The following is a 20,953-nucleotide window of genomic DNA, read 5'->3' on the forward strand; positions in this document are numbered from 1 at the left end:
GCTGTATAAATTAAACTTTAGATAAGGCCTTGTCACCTCAGGAGCCATATACCATTGATCTCCTAAAATGTATCATCAGGGCCACTTTAAAAAAATGTAGGAAGATTTTAAATGACAACTTGAAAGAAAAAAAAAGCAACCTAAGCTAAATTACTTTAGGTCATCCATTAAACTAAATCATTTGCAATAAAATTTTAAAAAACATTTTTAATGCAGTTAAAATTGAAACTAAATCTAGTATGGAAAATTAAAGAAAAGCAAACTTTTGGGACAGACCACATTTTTCATGCAGATTCTTCCTGGCAATAGAGAATTAGGTGTTGATATTTCCCTCCTCTCACTCCACCCCCTCCCCCCTTACTCCCAAACAGGTAGTCTGCTCACAAGGAAGAATTCACATTTAGTACACATTGTGCTTAACTTACTTTTCATTGTACTATTTAAATATATTCATGCCTCCTAACTTCTAATTTTGTTTATACTTTAGATAGTGACTTCTTAGAACACGAGGCCCTTTAATTAACACACTACTGTACTTTGCCTATTGCCAGATGTGAAAATTTATAAATAGTTTGGATGATGGCAGGGCATTAGCCTTTAAAAGAAGGCAGTTACTTCAATTGACTTAATTTTGCATTCCTATCCAGACCCAGACGGAAGTTCAAGGGATTTAAGTTCAAACTCTTAGGCTGCGAACATAACTCTGCACAGAACCATTCCACACACCGTTGGGCTCTGACAAACAGGACCAGGGACCACTGTCTCTCACTAGCCCTTTGGATGGAATCACAGCATCTTACTGTTGGAGAGGCTGACAAAGGTCATTTAAGGCCTGTCTTCTTCCACACAAGAATTTTTTCTTCAACTTTCTTAACCATTGCTCATCCATTCTCTGTGGGTACAATTCTAGAGATGTATGAAACCCACTAACTTGTGATTATAATTAGTTCTATCCCTATCACCATGAAAGGACATTTCTTTTTTAATATAGAGACATGCATGGAGAAATGAATGAAAGAGACACAAGTGGTGCTGCTAATCTGTAAAATAAGGAGAACCTACATAGCTCTGGTTCTGAGAATATACAGAAGGAGCTAATGGGAAATTAACAACACCAAAGGACTTAAAATAAATGTTGTAAACGAATTCAAAAGGTTAAGGTGTTAAAGATAAAGTAGGTTTTGAAATAAAAATTCTGAGAAAACATGAAGTCAGGATTTTCTTGACAATATTTTCATAAGAATGCTTTGATTTAGGAAGATGTTGATTGCATTAAATGAAAAAATACATACACACACACACACACAGCTTACCAAACCTTTCTCTTCTCCTTTCCTTTACCCCCTATCTCTTGCCAATATTTTATTCTTTATCCCCATAGCACATTTATTGCTATTCTTCATGTCAAGAATAGTTTTCCATTTCTCTTCTGCTGGTTTATCTCTTTTCCTTTATTTAAAATTCATTTCTTTCCAAGCCTATTTCCTCTAAGAATAAATTCTAAGAAATATGGATTGATATTTGCTTATGAATAGCAGTAAAATACAGATTGAGTGGGCCTTCGCAATAAGCCTTTATCGGGGGAAAAATTGACTCCGGTCTAACCCCATCTTTATCATTTCAGGACAAGATTAAAATAATTCATAAGGGAAAAAAGGATAATTTGGGGACACTGAGAATCTGAATGCAGACATATGTTGGGCACTTTCATGAGCATGACCTAATTTCAACTTCATAAGCATGGGGAAAGGGTTTTCAGTTCCATTTTACAGGTGAGTAAAACCCACACTCAAAGAATTTAAATGACTTGCTCAAGTCACAGAGTTGGGATTCAAACCCTTACTGTTTCCACCATTATGTGTTGTTTCTCTGAAGGAAAAAATACAAAGAAGCATAGTAGGATCTGGCAACAATCTCATTTGCAATACTAAAACATAATTAGTAATATTGTAACATTTATACTTCCTGTTTGAGTTTTCAGTAAAATGGGTACAAGTTTAGGAAATTCCCTTAAATAAAAACCTCACAAAAGTAACGGCTTATGGAGCTTTTTGTGGGAAGTCATGGTAGATGTTTTATGTTATGTACAGACTCCAACTAACTGTTGAAAAATCAAGATATATTCTATTGATAAGTTTTTGGATTTTTGCTCAAAAGTTATTTTAAGGAAAGTCAATGCATTTGAAGGAGGTACAAATTAATCTCCTACCTTATCAACATTCATCCTCTTAAACGATGCTTGCAGAAGTTTAAAATTGTGAATATACTCATGCTCCAACTTTGCTTGAAATTTTACTTTCTTCAAACTAATGCAGCCAGGAAAGAGCATGTCCATGAATTGGCAATAGGCTGCTCCTGCAGAGAGAGAAGAAAAAGTATTGCTGAGAGTCTCCCAGTACCCAGGTCTGACCTGCAGGAAGGTGAGCATCCTCCTGGGGGCTGGGATCATGGATGGCATTGGTGCCTCCCTGCCCACAGGGACTGGGTGCTGGAGGGAAGAGACGGGCCCTGAGGCAGCACCTGTCATTCTCCGTTCCTTACCCCTGCGGTACTGATACTGTGTTCACCAGAGCATCACCAGGGTCCACGAACAGCAAGCAGAGACTCACACTTTATTGCCAAGGAAATCAGGGTTAAGAATCATGCTTCTTAGCTTCTACCAGAAAAAAGGAACATATTTTTCTTTTATCTGGTTGCTACTTCTCCAAGTCATCAAGATACATATATTTAAGGGAAAAAAATTGCAGAAAAATTTAATCTTGAGGGCACTACAAAAGCTCTTGTGAAATGTGTAGTTAAAAAAATAGGCAAAATGACTTAGGTAAACTATGTAACTAAGCCATCCTCTCCCCAAAACAGCAGTATACCAATTAATTCCAGTCCAGGACAATGGGGTTCCTATACTGATATGCAGGATGGATGCTCTGAAACTGACAGAAGTTCAGAGTCATGCTGTTTATGACTGAGAAATAAAAATGACAGAAATGTTCAGTGAGTCCTCTGAGGAAAGAGTCTTAGGAAAAGGGATTTATTGATAGCACTTTTATTATTTTTTTTGAAGAGCTCTTAAAACGTGACGATTTCAACTAGAATAGACTGGCAAGACCATGCCTATTGGCTCATATCTTCTTAAAAGAAAAGGCTAATGGCATTCAGAAAAAGGAATTGAAAGATCACTTTTCTTGCACAAGGAAGAAAGGCAACTGAGTGGTGAGAAGGGGAACCTGCAGCCGTGTGTGTTCTCTTTCCTTCTTTGCTGCCTCCAGCGCTGCTGGTCTGTTTCTTTAATGTGCCACGGATAAGCCTTTCTGGAACACGAAGGGCCTCCTCTCGTGCTTTGCCACCAGGCTTCTGTGGGAGCCTCTCACTGCACACTCCGTCTCTCGTGTCAGAGGTGTCCAGCATTCTTTACTGAGAGAGGAACCCAGGAGCAAAGGGAACAAGAAACCAGGGGTCTAAGGGCTGTTAGAACAGGAAATGCTGGGGCAACTTGTCTTCTTAGTTGAGAGCATAAAGTGATAAAATATAGGCTATAATAGATAGCACCTCCAGAATATTTACATCTCTCTGATGCTTCTCTTTGGATGCCAGTACCCTGAATACCAGTCAGTTTCTAGTCAAGCAGACAGGTACTCTTCCAGACAAAACAAAACAAAATTCCCTGGGGGAGGGAAGAGAAACATCATGCTCTGGGGGCATTCTCAGATCCTCCAGTTATTCAGTTCTTCCTTCTGAAGTGCCACCAGGTGGAGCGAATTCCAACTGCCAATTTTAACATTATTTTCACACAGATGAGAGTGTCTAAACATAACTGTTTCATTTCTTGCTCTTTAAAGAGTTATTTTCACTTTTGTAGAGTTTAGTGTAAAATGTACCTATTGAGACCCAGATATCTGTACTATGTATTCTTATGGACCAACAAAACAAATTGCTGCCCTTCAAGAAAATTAAAAAAGTAATGCACAGCTTTTAGGAAAAAAAAAATGTTCAATAAAGACAGGAACAAAGAAAAGAAGGAAGGAAACAAAAATTATTTCTGATATCAACATCAAGAGACAACCACTGTTAGTGTTCTGGTATATACCTTCCTAATTTTTTTTTTTCAGTGTATCTTTTTCCTTAAAATATGTGATCATATTGCAAAAAAAATAATATATGATCATATTACACCAACTTTTTATGTAAACTTTTTTTTTTTTTAACTTAACAGACCAGGATTTCCTTTCTGGGTCATTTAATATTCTCTACCAACATCTTTAATGGCTTTCTGACTTTTATGTCATGCTTAGCAACTTTCCCAAACCAAGACTATATGAATATTCATGTGTATTTTCTTCAAGTACTTTTATGGCTTCAAGTTTTACATTTACATTCTGAATCCATCTGGAATTTATTTTGGTCTATGACATAAAGTATGGTTCTAATTTTAGTTATTCCAAATGTGAGTGGAAATCTGTCGTTTCTGGCTCCCCAGCATTTGGACAGCTACCTTCCTATTTGGGTCGCTGTACGGTGTCCTGCCTCCCACCACATGATAGTCAAAGGTGGGCAGAAAGCCCCTTCCTCGTGCCTAGCAGTAAGAGTGCAGGCTGGTGACTCAGGCCCTGCCTCTTGGAAGTTCCAGCTGGGCTGGATCTCACTGGGTCTCTGCGTCTTGAGAGAGTGACAAACACCTGCAGGGATCTTTAGATCTTTAGTGGAGGTGGTGGGATCTACAGTCCTGCAGGAGCGGCAGCAACACAGGGGCATCCAAACCACACTGAGACCTCGTTCCTGCTTCTTACCATCCTTTGGTTCCTGTCATCTTCTCAGCTTTGTTCTCCAGCCTTCTGGCTGGCTCTGAGCTACCCAATATCCTTCCTGTAAATTTCCCTTCTACATAAGCTTGCCAATATTGGTTTCTCTTACCAAAATGCTGACTGATAAAGTTGGCTTGGTATTGAACAACACCATTTAACAGATAATCTACACTTTCTCCCAAAACATTATCTTTACCATATATTACTTTTTATATATGTATTTAAGTCTTTTCAAAGATTTCAAATTCTTTCTTTTTTTGTCTGTCCCTGTGACAGTTCCATTATTTTAGCTATTTAAATCCTATAGTATGTATTACTGTTTTTAACAACTTTTCTCTTCTTTCTCAAAATTTTCTTATATTTTCCCATGCATCTATTTCCACTACATATTTTTGAATTTGTTACTCATGGCATACAGAAAATAATGATTTAAAAAAACATCCATCTTTCTATCCATACATTCATGTAACTGAAGCTGGAAGTGAGTACCAAGTGAGAAGGGAAGAGTGCCCTGAAGAGCTCTAATGCTGAGCGGTTGGGTGGGGGAGGGAGGGCCTGCACTGGAAGCAGAGAAGATGCCAGAAAGACTGAAGAAAAACTAGGGACCGATGGGTCAGGGAAGCCAACAGAAGGGAGGAGAATGGTCCACAATGTCTAAATCCACTGAGAAGTCTAATAAAATGAGGACTGGAAGAGTCCATTGGATTTCTCAACTTGGCAGTCATTGAGGACCCTTAACCAGGGTGTTTCAATGGAATGATGGGGCCAGGAGAAGGTTGTGGAATGAGTTTGAGAAAAGGATATTGAGACAACATAAAAAGCCATTTTTGAAGCCATAGAATGGATGGGACTATGTAGAATAAATAAAAGCACAAGTCAGAATGCATACAGTTATAGGGCAAGAGGAAAAAGAGGAAGCTGAGAAAGAAATGAGCATCAGGAAGAAAACCAGGAGAGCTCAGCATCAGAGAACCAGCAGTGGGAGATTTCTGCAAAGAGAAGTCACCAACCGTGCTGAATATTAATTGTGGAGAGATCAAATAGGATGATGCTGAAAACAGGCCAAAAAATCTGTCTCCTAGTTGGTGATTAATAATTCTTTAGAGGATTATATCCATATTCAAAAGATAACAGTATATGATTTAAGTTTATAAAATCATGAAAGTATGATAAAACAATCTCATTTTCACCAAATCCTAGCACTGCAACAGTAGAATGTCAGGAAAAAAAAAATGGAGGTTTAAAAAAGGCTATTTTAAGATAACAAAAAGGAAATATCACTTAACAATAATAAATTTATGGAACATATTATGCCAAGAAGTATGAGAGATGAACACCCCCACATTTATGTAATGCTTTATAGTCTACTACAGCTTTCATACCTATTTTTAACATTCTGAACCCCATAGTAACATTATGAGGTAAGCATTTTTATTATTATCACCTTATTTTACAGATTTAGGAAGAAGACTCAGAGAGTAATCCAGCTAATAAGTAGCAGAATTGGAATTTAAACTCTGGTTTGAACTCCATATTAAAAATTTTTTTCTATTTCTCTATGCTGATTCTAGGAAATTATAAAGGACAATGCAAAGGTTCAAAGAAAGTTTGGACATTTTTCTAGACTATAATTCTATAAGGAATTACAAAGAAAACTGCAAGAGAATTTATGTATCTTCCAGGTTGATGCTAGAGGTGCCAGTTATACCTTTCCTATTCATAGGAGAATCTTGGGCTGGATAGAGAAATCATTAATCTACTCCCACATAGTGATTTTATAGTGTATACACTGATAAGTATCCTATTGTACATATATAAGGTATATATAAAATGTATCATATGCATTTTATGTGTGTGTATCCATCAATATTTCAAGAAGGAGCAAACATATCGATATATCTATGTTTATATCATTGCTTTCAATATCTTACAGCACTTTTACAGAAATGCGACACAATCTGTGGAAAAGACATCAAGCCATATTGGATTCCTCCATGAACAGCTATGCAAATTGCCCATCTGATTTTCCCATGGGCCAAGAGCCTACTATACAGAGATGCCTGTGCCATTGTGGGATTTAGTTACAATCTTCCCACTTTCCATAGGCTTGTTTGGTATTGATGGAGGGTTAGAAGAAATGAATGACAATTTTTATTGGTTACATCTAAGCAGTTATACCCTTCATTATAGGAATAGAGAGGTAAGTGCTATCTAAACAAGTTTATTCTCTCAAGCTAGCATCAATGAGATGGGGGTGGGGGTGCAGAACTTGACCACTGGTTTGCAGATCTAAGCCTTAATTCTGAATGGGCTGTGACATGTCAGCACACCCCGCTGAACTACCCTCTACCCCTTCTTGCAGTATTCTTATTTGCAAAACATCCAGGGTGGGTTAGATCTGAATCTCTAACATTAGATGATTTTGGTAATTCTCAGTCTGTCTGTTCTGCTACCTAGGAGACAACAATGCTTCGTCCTCATGTGACCAGGACTCACCAGTGCTCTTCACTCCAGCCACCACCATCCTTGGCCATAGTCAATCCAAGCAGAGACAGCGACACTGCAGCAGCCAGGAAGATGCTCCCCCAGCACACACAACCCTTCGGCATTACGGTTCGGGTGACATGGCTTCCATGCACACACCTCTTTGTGCTCTTTGATATTTACACATTAAGCAACACAACTGTATTTTCTGTCATCTTCACTATTTGGATATTAACAATTAAAATATCTTTCATATTAGAATATTGTATTTATGTGACAGAAAAATCATTCCAGCTCTATTTCTGCATTTGGCCTTATCATTCCTTGAATCGATGTGATTCAACAGAACCACATCTGTTACCAAAGCCCAAACCTCATGTCGAAGGAAGTATTCCCCTATGGGAAGTCAAGGCTTACTAAAAAGGAAAGTGAGTGAGGCTGCAGAAGACAGTGCTGCATATGCCCAGTACACCAGCAGAGATCTTTCTCTCTACACAAACACAAGGTTGGAAGAGTTTAATGGCAATTGTGAAATAATGCTTTGAAAGACTAATATTTTAAAGAAATTCAAAATCCCTAAGTTCAGCTGTGTTGTTCTAATCCAACAAAAATATGATTACATCAATAGTAGCCTTGTGTTGTTTTTACAGGCATCGTTCACATTCCTGGCATGGGGGGAAGCCTGCTTGATAGCATCAGTTACCACAGTATTATTAAACGCTATTAAAGTGAACTTAGGACACTGTTTTCCTCACCTGCCCTGGGTCAGAAATGCAAAAACAAAGATGAAAAGTTCAGAAATCTAGTTCTGAGATTGTTTCCTTGAATTCCCACAGTCCTCAATTGAGCTTCTGCTTCTTCCCTTTGCTTGCAGTTATGCCAGCAACTCTTTATTTATATTGCAAAAAAGTCTCAAAGACAAGTAGCTTTCAAACTGATTCCATATAGAGAAGAAGTAATAACCAGCAGGAAGATTTCAGTTCCCGCAGACATAGAAATAGAAGGTTTATGTGAATTGTGTCCAGTGATGAAAAGCACCCTGTCCTTTCCTTCTCCACATCAGAGTAAGCTGTCAAAGACCATTTCATCTCTTTTCTTTTTCAGAAAAAGAAATAACCTAGCAATCATGATTCAGGCAAATGGATATCAAAGAGAATAAACAGATAAATTTAAAGGCCTTGCCAGATCATGTAGTTTGGCTTTCATCTGATAAAAGCCCTTAGTTTTTTTTTTTTTCTTTTACAAATTCATATGATATAAAACCTTTTTGAGAATTTGATAAGGTTGCAGCAAACTGCAGTTAACAGTACTGACATTCTCTATTCACACCCTGCCTTCGAGAACCAAGAATACTTTTTAAAAAGTTACCTTTGAATCAGATTTTTATTAAATGACTTGCAGAACAACGTTGAGAGAGAAATACTATAGGGAAAACTAATCTGATTTGAGATCAATTTACTGAGTTGATTTTAAAATCAACTGTGTTTCTTAGTAACACAGAAGAATGAAGAATATTTTCCTCTGCCTTTCAAAAGTGAATTTCAATGTGATATAAATCTATACTGCAAATAGCCCTTGATTAAAATTTAGGGATCGATATTTTTACTAGACAGTAAATTTTAGAGAAATAACCACAGATTATAACACAATTATACAATAAACAGAAGGGAGCTAATATTTTAAGAGTGGTATTTGTAAAAATAATTTTCAAAGAAATTAACTATTACAACTTTTTCTACTTGTAAAACTGGAAAACAAAGAATACTGACATATAACTGGACCATTTATGGTTGTTTTATTCTACTAAATAGTAATTACCCTGTAACTTGTCATCTTCTGTTCAGGAGAAAAAAATACAAAACTTCAAACCTGCCTATTGATTCATCAATATAGAAAAAGATTTAGTTCACTGGAAGAATAAAGAAATGGAAGGTGAAGAATTATCTTGCTAGTTTAAAAGATTTCTTTTCATCTGCTAATTGATGATCCAATGCTAGATGCTCAGCCTCACCCCTACTTTCTGCCACCAGTGATTTCCTTGAGGGTAATGTGCTCATCAAACTTTAGAAAAACAAGCTGCATGAAAAATCCTGCTTTGTACAATGAGATTTGGTTTCTACATAGGAGTTAAGAATGAAGGAGGGAGGAGAGGAACTTGAGCACAAGTCAGGAATGGTGTGCAGTACAAAATGTTATTGGCTTCCAGGGAGGCTGATACTGAAACTGGCAACAAGATGTCCCAGAGGCTGGAGTCCGAGAATAGAGCTAAACTTAGAATTTGGCATTCCACACAGAGGAGAAAAGAAGGCATAAAAAGCATTCATTACAAATGAAAAGCAAGTCAGAAAGGTACCTAGAAAACTGTTCTGGAGAGGTTACTTTTCCTATTAGGATCATCTAAATAGAAAGTTCTGTAAAGCTTTATATCAGGGGATTCTACATGTACACTCATGTATTTTGAAACATTTATTTGAATTACTTCCTCTATTTTCATGGACAAAAATTTTCTTTAGTACTGAAATTACATGATTGATTATGTAAAAAAGAGGAGATTTAAATTAAGAATAGTTTGAATAGGAGGGAAGAATCTGAAAAGACACAAAATTCCTAACTAATTTTTGTGGTCATAGGTCACCCTAAAGAAATGACCATCCATAGGTGACATGGAGGGATACCACTTTGTTAATCAATGAAAAACAAATAAGCCAACATGAGGAATCAATAAATTTATTGAGGAACACGATTTTTCTCTCAAGAGAAATACACACACACACACAAAAAAAAAGAGAAATACACATAGAAAAAATCAGCAATATAGAACTATAATGAAGTGATAAGCTATAGAGTAGAGACAGAAATACTAAAAGGGTTAGATTAAAAGGTTTTGCCCATAAAAAATCCGAGACAGTAATCTATATTGTCAAACAGATAAAGTCCTGTCAAACTTGCACAGTAATTTTGAGCCTTCAAGGAGTTTAACCTGTAATGTAGAAGGCATAAAACAAGTACTCAATGACCCTAAGACTTTGTAGAGCTCAGAAAATTGAAAAGGAGAGCCCACATCTTTTTGAGAGTGATCAGGAAAAACGGGGAAAGTGATTGCTCTCGTTTGCTAATGCTGCCTTTTTGCAAAATACCAGAAATGGAATGGCTTTTATAAAGGGGGTTTATTTGGTTACAAAGTTACAGTCTTAAGGCCATAAAGTGTCCAAGGTAACACATCAATCGGGTACCTTCACTGGAGGATGGCCAATGGCATCTGGAAAACCTCTGTTAGCTGGGAAGGCAAGTGGCTGGCGTCTGCTCCAAGTTCTGGTTTCAAAATGGCTTTCTCCCAGGATGTTCCTCTCTAGGCTGCAGCTCCTCTTCAAAGTGCCACTCTCAGTTGCTCTTAGGCCATTTGTCCTCTCTTAGCTTCTCCAGAGTAAGAGTCTGCTTTCAATGGCTGTCTTTAAACTGTCTCTCATCTGCAGCTACTCTCTCAGCTTCTGTGCATTCTTCAAAGTGTCCCTCTTGGCTGTAGCAAGCTCTCTCCTTCTGTCTGAGCTTATATAGTGCCCTAGTAAACTAATCAAGGCCCATACTGAATGGGCAGGGCCATACCTTCATGGAAATTATCCAATCAGAGTTATCACCTACAGTTGGGTGGGTCACATCTCCATGAAAACACTCAAAGAATTACAATCTAATCAACACTAATAAGTCTGCCCACACAAGACTGCATTAAAGATAATGGCGTTTAGGGGGAGATAATATATTCAAACTGGCACAATGATATTTGAGATGGTCCTCCAAGGAGGCATTCCAAGCAAAAATAGGAAATTAGAACATACAAGTGAAAAGTGTGTTTGGTGACGTGTAGGCTATAGGTAGAGCAGGAGTGGGATTAAATGCCAGAAAGATGGATTTGGACCACACTGTGTGAGGCTTTAAATGCCAAGAAAAGAAGTTGTTTATGTTTAATTTGGTAGGCAGTGGAGAGCCACTGATGATTTCTGGGCACAAGTGTCATTAGAGAAGGGTGTCTAAACTATGCTGTTTTAAGCTCCAATTTTAGAACATATCTATTTTTAGGAAATGAGATTAAGGGTAAGAGAAACCTAACACTTATACATTTTCCCTAATTTCTCAAGAATTTCTACTGAATTATTACCCATATCATCCAACCAACAGGTATTTATGAGAAAGTGTCCACTATATGCCAGGCCACTACAGGAACTTCAGGTCTTGTAGATGATGGAGAGGCTTTTAGTATGCTGTATATGATAGAGTGGTGTGAATCGACCAGCAGAAACCCACATGCCATCTCTACAAAATGCACCCTTTCTCAAGGCGCTCTTTCTGTGGTTGGGGTCACTGTCCCTGGGATTGGGCACTAAGGGCTGAGTTCTTCTCTGGGTCTAAACCATTTCACCCTCTCTCCTGGGTTTGCAGGTAGATGTTCCTTCACTCACCCTCTACCTGATGCACCAGCTCTCTCCTATACCAATAATATCCTGTACAGCAATTTTCCAAAGGAGAGCGCCTCTCTCCCCACAGCTGCCTGAGAAGAGGCCCAGGGACCAAGGAAAGCCCAGAAGGCCAGGAAGTGGTACCAAAGTAAGCCCCGAGTGACTAACGAGGAACTCAAGAGTAGCTACCACATAACACTCATCCAGGCTGTGACGCATAACATAACAAAATATTGTTCTAAAATGAATTGTTTTCTTCAAATTTCACAGGCTAATTCCAGAATATTTGCTTTTCCAAGAACAATTATAGAACTAGAAGTATGAGGAATGCAGTGTTCACTTCAAGGGTTCAATCATACGACCATAGGAAAAATAAAAGATGAATGGAATTTAATTTTGATTAAAAAAAGAAAAAGAAACAAGTTTTTTTTTTTAACAATGAAGTTTAACACGATTATGTGTAATTTTAAAGTTGACATACATATTTTGAGTAAAATTTGGCTCCTGCAGTTTTCTAAAGCTCTTCCATGAACTGTCATACAAACATAATCTAGGAGAAATAAAAGTGGAGAATGATACTCTTATGGACAATGTTAAAAGAAATTGCAAGAAATAGTGCTGGCATTAGTTTCACATTTATATGCTTCTTACTGTCAAAAAATTTGGTCATAAAAGCTTATGAGTGTTAATACTTGGGCTAGAACACACCCTTGGAAGGGAAGGGACAAATAAAGAGACGTAACTTGCTATCTGCCAGAATTATGTAATGGTTTCAGGGTGGGAAAAACCAATTTGCAGGGATGGTTATTTTAAGACTTGCCAAGCAATTCAATTATTCTGTCTCCACGTATGCAATTCTAACATGCCCAAACATTTGACAGTGATTTCTGACACTCCTTTTTCATGTCTGATAAACTGTAAATTTAAAAACACAATTCAGAAAAAAATGTTAGAAAAAAATGATTTCTTTTGAAGAACAGCAGGATTTGGAAAGGCTTGGCTTGATGATCTTATTGTGTAGAAACTGGATGGCCTACTAGTATTTCGGATATTCACATGCACAGACTGCTCATTAGCATTCTAAGTTGCCTGATGGTTAGACAGGCTAGACATCTACTTTGTCCAGGGACCTTTTTCTAGCTTTGCTTTGTACTCAAGTAAGCTTGAAAAAAAAGGAACCTGTATGCTCTAGATACAAACGTGTGCAAGGAGAACTTTGGTAGCAAAGGAAGAGGTTCTCAGTGGGTATGATCTGTGTTGTTTTTCATTTACGGCTCCTAGCCCATTGTCTAACACACTGTAGGTGCTCAGTTAGTAATTAAATGTCTACTAACTGCTGGAACGAATAAAGCAAGGCATAGTACAAAAAACTGTATCTAAATGGTACCTTTACCCAAAATGTCTCTCATCTTCCTCTTCTTGGCCGGACTCCTATCCACGTTGAAAACCTAGCTTGAACAGCACTTGAATTAAATTCAATCCATAAATACTTATTGACCATCCACTAAATTTGCAAGGCTCTGTACTAGGGCCAACAGCCCAAGCAAGGGTAAGCAGAAGCTTTTCTAGACTGTAACTATCTTTCCTTTCTTTGAATACTATAACATTTATTACTTAAAACATTAAATTCCTCTGCTGCTGCCCGGCCTTATGACCTAAGTCTCAAGTATCTTACGTGTGCACGTATGCGCATACAGCAACTTTACTTCCCTTTGCTTCTATCAAACTTTTTCTGCCCAAAATGTCCTTTTGCCCCCTTTTATCTGGAGGAGAAGCTTCTTATTCTTCAAAGCTCAATCCAAACGTCACCTCCCTTATGAAGCTTTTCTGTCCCAATGCAGAATTAATTGTTTCACTATCAAGGCCAAGGAAGCCCAACAGCAGTATGACTGTGTTTTAATTAGCCATCTCTCCAAGTTGACTGGTGAGTAGCTCTTTAAGACTGGGCTAGGAGAGCATGTGTGATGCCTGTAAACCATTAGTAGCTGGAGAATTTCTGCATGGAAAAGGTTCAGGAGCTGCAACTGGCTGGAAGTGGAAAACCAGTCTGGGAATATGGGACAGATATGGATGAGAAATGGGGGACTATTTTTAAATGCTGCATTAGCCCATCCCTTGACAGAAGAAAACATATTAAGAAAGTAGAGGGAGAAGTACTTAGGGAGTTTATTAACATACCTACTGCAACACAGGCTTACCGAACTGAATTAAATAGATTGAAAACTGATATCTTGATGAATAACATCCTCTGGGGAATCAAACTTGTAAATAAAATTATCCTTGAAGATGTTCTATTGTCTTCAAGAATATGGAAAGAAGGAAAATGAAGCTGTGAAGTCCTCTTCAGTTAGACACTCGTTAAAGCAAGCCTGGTTCAATGAGGAATGAAGAGAGGACCAAGTCCTTGGGATTCAAACAGCGGGTCATGCACACATGTGCACGAATGCATCTACAAGGATGCACCATCCTGGCTGCTGTTTCACTGGCCAGGAATTATGATGAAAGAGTTGAAAATCACTTCTAAGGCAGTGGGCAAAATCTCAGAGTCATACCCGTCTTGCCTGGAGGGGAAGAGAGGTTGGAGTAGGAGAGTGAGTGCGAAGAACAGGCAGAGAGAAGGGTAGGCGCTTTCCCAGGTCTCATTCCCCAGCAGGGAGAACAAGGAAGAAGTATGAGACCCGGAACAAACACCTGTGTGCTTCTACCATGTCTTCCTACTTTTAGTAAGGACGTTCTTGATGACAATGACACCAATGGGACACACCCTTGTCATCAGAACTACTATCAGATATAGCTCATTTCTTAAATTAAACTATAATTTAAAGAGTGGGGACACAGGCTTCTTTTTTATTCCCTGTTTCTAAAGGAGTAGATCTTTCATGTGCTCCTGATGAATGAATGTAGGAAAAAAACCAGAAACACACACACACACACACACACACACACACACACAATGGCCCATCTATCACATCTACAGCTACCATACAGCAAAGAGAGCACCAGGCTGTGATCCAACGAGACCTCAGTTCTAGTATCAGCTGTGAATACCTGGCTTCTCTGAGCATTTATCCTCTTATATAAATTAGGAATAGAATATGCCTATTCTATCTTCCTCACAGGGTTGTTATAAGAATTAAATGAAATAATACATACAAAAGCAAACTGAAAATGGTAGATATATAAAAACTGAGGCATTATAACATCATTATACCCCTAAAACATAAAACCATGTACTATGTGGCCTGTTTATAATAATCAGAGCTATAAAAATGAATGGGCTTGCACTGATCTGTTTCACATATGAAATATGAATCTCCAAAATGTACATTTTAAACTCAAGGGGCAAAGAAAGAACCAAGAATGAAATGAGGTATGTGACCTCCCATCAGCAAAGAAGAGAATGAACATATTCCTAAGACACTCTACTATCTATTGAAAAACATCTGAGGGTTTCACTGGTCCTTAAGACCTTCCCCAGATAAATAAATGAGGAGTTTACACAATGACAAATTCATTTATAAAAGGAAATTACTATTTCTTTACTGTTAAAATCTTTAGATGATTTAAGGTGGAAATGAGAAAAACAAACATAGCGATATGAATACAAAATAATGATTTATAAGGAAGAAATTTATCATGTAAAGTAATTGACATCTTGAGAAAAATCAAGTAACTTTCTCCATGTTGGAACATACAATTTTTTCTTAAGATACTTGGTTTTTATAGATCTTGGTGAATGACTTCAAAATATGCATAATGTCATATGCTTTAAAAGTAAGCATCTTACCACAAAACAGAGAAAACATCAGAGGAGAAGGGGCCCTAAAGGTTTCTCTAATTAGAATCATGAATTATTATAAATAAGTCTTAAAACCACCATGTCTCTGGGCTTCAGTCCTACATTTCTAACATCTTTCACCCAAACCTCTGGGGCTGCAGACTTGGTGTTGAGGCTTCAGTGGCTCATTAATTTGTCTAAGACCCATACCCTTTATCAGTACCAAATTCATCACCTTGAATCCACCTATTTTGGTACCAGAGAAGTGGGGTGCTAGTGCTGCTGTGTTTGCAAATACCAAACATGTTGGAATGGCTTTTTAAATGGATAAGGGGAAGATTCTGGAAGAATTGTGAGGAGCTTGATAGAAAAGGCCTGAACTGCTTTGAAGAGACTGTGTGTGGAAACATGGGCTCTAAAGATACTTCTGATGAGGTCTTGAGCAGAAATGACAAATGTGATGTTGCGAACTGGAAGAAAGGCGATCCTTGTTTTAAAGTGGCAGAGAATTTGGAAAAACTGTATCCTGGTGTCGGATGGAAGACAGAATTTGAAAGTGGCGAGCTGGGATACTTGGCTGATGAGATTCTGAAACTACAACTTGTAGATACAGCATGGCTTCTCCTTGCAGCTTATAGTAAAATACGAGCAGAGAGAGAGAAACTTAGAACTGAACTCTTGGTCACTCTGGTGGGCACTCTTACGCACAATTTAGACAACCCTTTCTAGGTTCTAAAGAATTGGGGTAGCTGGTGGTAGATACCTGAAACTATCAAACTACAACCCAGAACCCATGAATCTTGAAGATAATTGTATAAAAATGTAGCTTATGAGGGGAGACAATGGGATTGGGAAAGCCAGAAGGACCACACTCCACTTTGTCTAGTTTATGGATGGATGAGTAGAAAAATAGGGGAAGGAAACAAACAAACAGACAAAGGTACCCAGTGTTCTTTTTTACTTTAATTGCTCTTTTTCACTTTAATTATTATTCTTGTTATTTTTGTGTGGGTGCTAATGAAGGTGTCAGGGATTGAGTTAGGTGATGAATGTACAACTATGTAATGGTACTGTGAACAATCGAATGTACAATTTGTTTTGTATGACTACGTGGTATGTGAATATCTCTCAATAAAATGAATATTAAAAAAAAAAAAAAAAAAGAACTGCACTCTTGGGTTCAAAGAAACCAGAAACTGATGCTTTGGAAAATGCCGGGCTTCCAGGGGGTGGAACCCCAGAAGCTACAGCCCAACGTGAGGATTTAACCAAACATGGAACCTGACCACCATTCCAGTACAATCCAAAATTGGAGATGGAGTAATCCAGAAAGGATTTGTGGAAAGTCCTATTGTCTGACGGCTTTGATCCCTGTGTGTTTCATGCGAAGCCAACAGAATTTTTGTGAGATCTTTACAGACGGAGCCGCAGCCACTCTGGACTGGAGAAGACAGACAAGGAACAAATTGAAACAAACATTTCTTCAAAGACAGAGCCATGGAGGCTGAGGTCTGGAGTCAAAAGGTCTTGGGCTGGGAGAGTGGAGTGGCCCACAAGCATGGAAAGGGTGAGTTTGCCCCAGAAGTCAAGGGTGGGCCTTCCATCTCAATGTTTAGGAAAGGTGTTGCCACCTCAGGCCTCAAAGAGGGTGGAGCACATTCCCAGGGGACTTGGGAGAGCCGGCCACCACCCCATTGTTCTGAAGGGGTTGAGCTTGTGCCCAGACATGGAAGGGAATCCAGGTGCTGCCCCGATGTCTGAGGAGAGTGGGGCCGAGAAGGTGGTCTCCCCAGTGTATGGATATGTTGGAACACTCACCCCAGTGTTTAGAGAGAAAAGGGCTGCCACAAAGGCCCTCAGGAAGGGTTAGACTCCCGCTCTCTCAAGCCCCAGGGATAAAACGTCATTCTGTAAATGACTCTCAGACTTTGAAATCTAACGGAGTTTGCCCTGCAGGCTTTAGGAACTGTTTTGGTCCTGTTAACCCTGTTTTCCTTTCATTTTCTACTTAATGGCAGTGGGAATGTTTATCCTATGACTGTCCCTCCTTTGTATACTGGCAATACATAACTTGTTCTAAGATTTCCAGGTCCACAGCTAGAGGGGAATTATGCCTTAGGACAGATCACACCTGTAACTAATTTTGATGGGACCTGGTACTTAACTATTGTTACTGAAATGATTTAAGTTTCTGTGATGTTGTTGTGGAATGAATGTATTTTGTATATGGAAAGATAAAGTCATTTTGGGGTCCAGGGGGTGGAATGTGTCAGTTTGAATGTATTATGTCTCCCTAAACGCCATTATCTTTAATGCAATCTTGTGCGGGCGGACATATTAGTGTTGATTGGATTGTAATTCTTTGAGTGTTCCCATGGAGATATGACTCACCCAACTGTAGGTGATAACTCTGATTAGATAATTTCCACGGAGGTGTAGCCCCGCCCATTCAGCATGGGCCTTGATTAGTTCACTGTAGCCCTATAAAAGATCAGACAGAAGGAGCGAGCTTGCTACAGGCAAGAGGGACACTTTGAAAAATGCACAGAAGCTGACAGAGTAGCTGCAGAAGAGAGATAGTTTGAAGACAGCCACTGAAAGCAGACTCTTGCTCCGGAGAAGCTAAGAGAGGACAAACACTCCAAGAGCAACCAAGAGTGACATTTTTGAGGAACTGCAGCCTAGAGAGGAACATCCTGGGAGAAAGACATTTTGAAACCAGAACTTTGGAGCAGATGCCAGCCATGTGCTTTCCCAGCTAAAAGAGGTTTTCCAGACACCATTGGCCATCCTCCAGTTAAGGTACCCAACTGCTGATGTGTTACCTTGGACACTTTATGGCCTTAGGACTGCAACTTTGTAACCAAATAAACCCCCTTTTATAAAAGCCAATCCTTCTCTGGTGTTTTGCATTCTGGCAGCATTAGCAAACTAGAACACCACCCAACACCTCTTTTGATGGCCTGTCCATAGTATAGAAGTTCTCATTTCTAGACTCACATGCTTACACCCATTCATGGTTTTCAAGCAGGAAAAACTCAGGGGCTGGGTCTTAACATAATAGATTATAAGAAAAAGAACCTGAGCCCAAGGGGAAATTGTATGATAAAGAATTTGTGAATTAGTGGTATCCTTTATAAGAAGAACCCTGAAAACTTGACTCATCTATGACATATGGAAGTTTTCCAGATAAGGGAAAATAATAAGAGATGAAAGGCTAGGCTTTAATCAGTAATACTGCTTTGTATGGATTCCTATAGTTGTTAAAATTTTTGTGATCTTACTGAGAATTCTCAAAGGCAATCGTTAATTTAAGTTTCTAATAATATGCCACCAATTTGCTTTGTCCCTGTTAAGGCACTATATTAAGTTCATTTTGATTACTTGTTGCTTAATTTTTAGCAAAGTATACTGTATATATTGCCAGCCTTCAACTAAATAATTATATTCCAGGTGCTCTATTTTCCCTAGCCTGTTTTTAATTTTTTAATTTCCCATAGTTTTCAGTATTTATTGCTATCCTGGAGGCACTCCAGTAGAAATGGGTAAGAACAGAAGGTTGTATCTCTAGGTATGTTCCTGTGAAAACGCTAAGGTAGTCACATGACACCTATGCATTTAGAGATGAAAGCAATTATCAGAGGTTGGCTTTGCAAACTTAAATAATCTGTTGCATTCCTCCTAAAGAAGACAGCAATTCTATGGTTTCTTGAGACTGTCCCTTATGTATACACAGTTGCTTCAAACAAGTAGAGGAAAGACAATTTTCACATAGTTATATGATGAGATCATCAGGAAAAACCCTTTACATTTCTCTTAGAGAAGACAACATGCCTAACGTATTTAAATGCTGTACCTATCAAACACACGCCTTTTACTGACTAGAATACCCGTGTAATAAGAGAAAGGCCGCCCCAGCTTGGGGAACCAGTCGGGTGGATGAAACTAAGTACTCCACACCTCGTCCTGTGTACTCGTCATCAGATGACTGGCATTTCTGACATGTTTCCCAAGCTAAGGCCATCCTGAGTCATCCAGGCAGCGCTGGCCACTCCCTAAGAATCAGAAGTCTGCTCAACCAACTCTCCATCTCCTTTGTATGCTCAAAGTTCTTTCAAAATAGCACCTGCTACAGCCTGGTAGTCTTTTGTCAGCCAGTACCCGGCTGTATTGAGCTCTTCTAAGGCAATGACCACTTCTCATTTGTCATCAGGTCCCCAGGACCTAGCCCAAAGAAGGGCTCAAAACTTGTTAAATCAAACAAAACTGATTATCGGAACTGAAGATGTGGCAGATTACCTTCACAGACATATCATGCACATATGACAAAAAAAAAAAATTCGTAGGGTCAATTTGGTAAATGAAAAGTGAATGCATGCATTCTTTATTCACTTTGGTGTTTAAACAGCATTACAAAAAGCAGTAAACAAACCAAAAAACCCAATAACAAAAACATCAAACTGGGTTTATCTGCAGTTAACAAAGGGTCAAAATATATGTGAATAAACAAACGTAGAAAGAATAAGAATACATTCTATGCTCTGCCCCCCAAATAAACTCCCTTTCAACTCATGTATTAGTGGAGACACTAGTTTATTACCCACTGTAGTAGTTAAAACTGAAACGGGACCCCTCCCCATGACCCAAGTTGGTTTTTACCACCTTCCTCTCCAATCAGTTCATATGCTGAGACCAGGTAAACTGAATGTAAAATTGGCTTAAACCAAATAAAATTAGAGAGAAAAATGGTCAGCAACAAAACAAAAAAACCCATCCTTTATATAATTAATCCCAAATATGAGTAATATTCCATATAATAACAATTACATCTCAAGATGACTTAACTGTCTTCCAGCAACAACAGTCCTTGATTTTACAAAGCTAAGTAAGCCCTGGAGCTTACAGACACTGATGGAACATCCTTACTTGGTTTCAGCAAGGGAGCACACAAGAGAAACCCTACTAAATTTAGACTCTGAGCTGATTTCATCACTAACCTGTCCTCCCGGCAGAGGTCTCTGTGGACAGCAGAGAGCACACATGGGACACCATACTAGGCTGGGATCAACCTATTCAACAAGGACAAATCTGCAGCCAAAAATGGTCACAAAGAACACTTGGCTGGGCTCAGGAAAAACTGCCACGAGGGCAAAGCCCAGGTACCTGGAACACAGGCCCTGGGTGGGGGGCGGGGCAGGGGTCTGATGCTCACACCTGTGTAAGTCCTAGAGCTTTAATGGAAATCTTGGCCCCTTCCACGGAGCCAAGACACAGAAATCACACTTGTGACTACAATATTCTCAGCCAGATCCAGAAGCTTTGCTGGAAGAAGAAAACATCAGAAACTTGATTCAAGACAGAGCTTGAGCCAATCTGGAGAAGTGCAAACCAAAGCTGAATCAAATCCTGATCATTTTTGTCTTTCTTTTTTAAAGCCAGCC

The 20,953-nt window shown here is 38.8% G+C and overlaps 1 protein-coding gene across 4 annotated transcripts in view; it reads right to left on the minus strand.

The window, feature by feature from the left end:
• MAPRE2 (microtubule associated protein RP/EB family member 2) overlaps positions 1-20,953 on the minus strand; it is a 174,621-nt gene that overhangs the window by 43,031 nt on the left and 110,637 nt on the right. For all 4 annotated transcript variants that reach the window (XM_037805530.1, XM_037805531.1, XM_037805529.1 and 1 more), the window contains one exon: positions 2,210-2,355. In XM_037805530.1, coding sequence (XP_037661458.1) covers positions 2,210-2,355 — 146 coding nt within the window. The remainder of the gene's footprint in view (positions 1-2,209; positions 2,356-20,953) is intronic.

This window comes from Choloepus didactylus, chromosome 16 (genome assembly GCF_015220235.1).
Source record: "Choloepus didactylus isolate mChoDid1 chromosome 16, mChoDid1.pri, whole genome shotgun sequence".
NCBI lineage: Eukaryota > Metazoa > Chordata > Mammalia > Pilosa > Megalonychidae > Choloepus > Choloepus didactylus.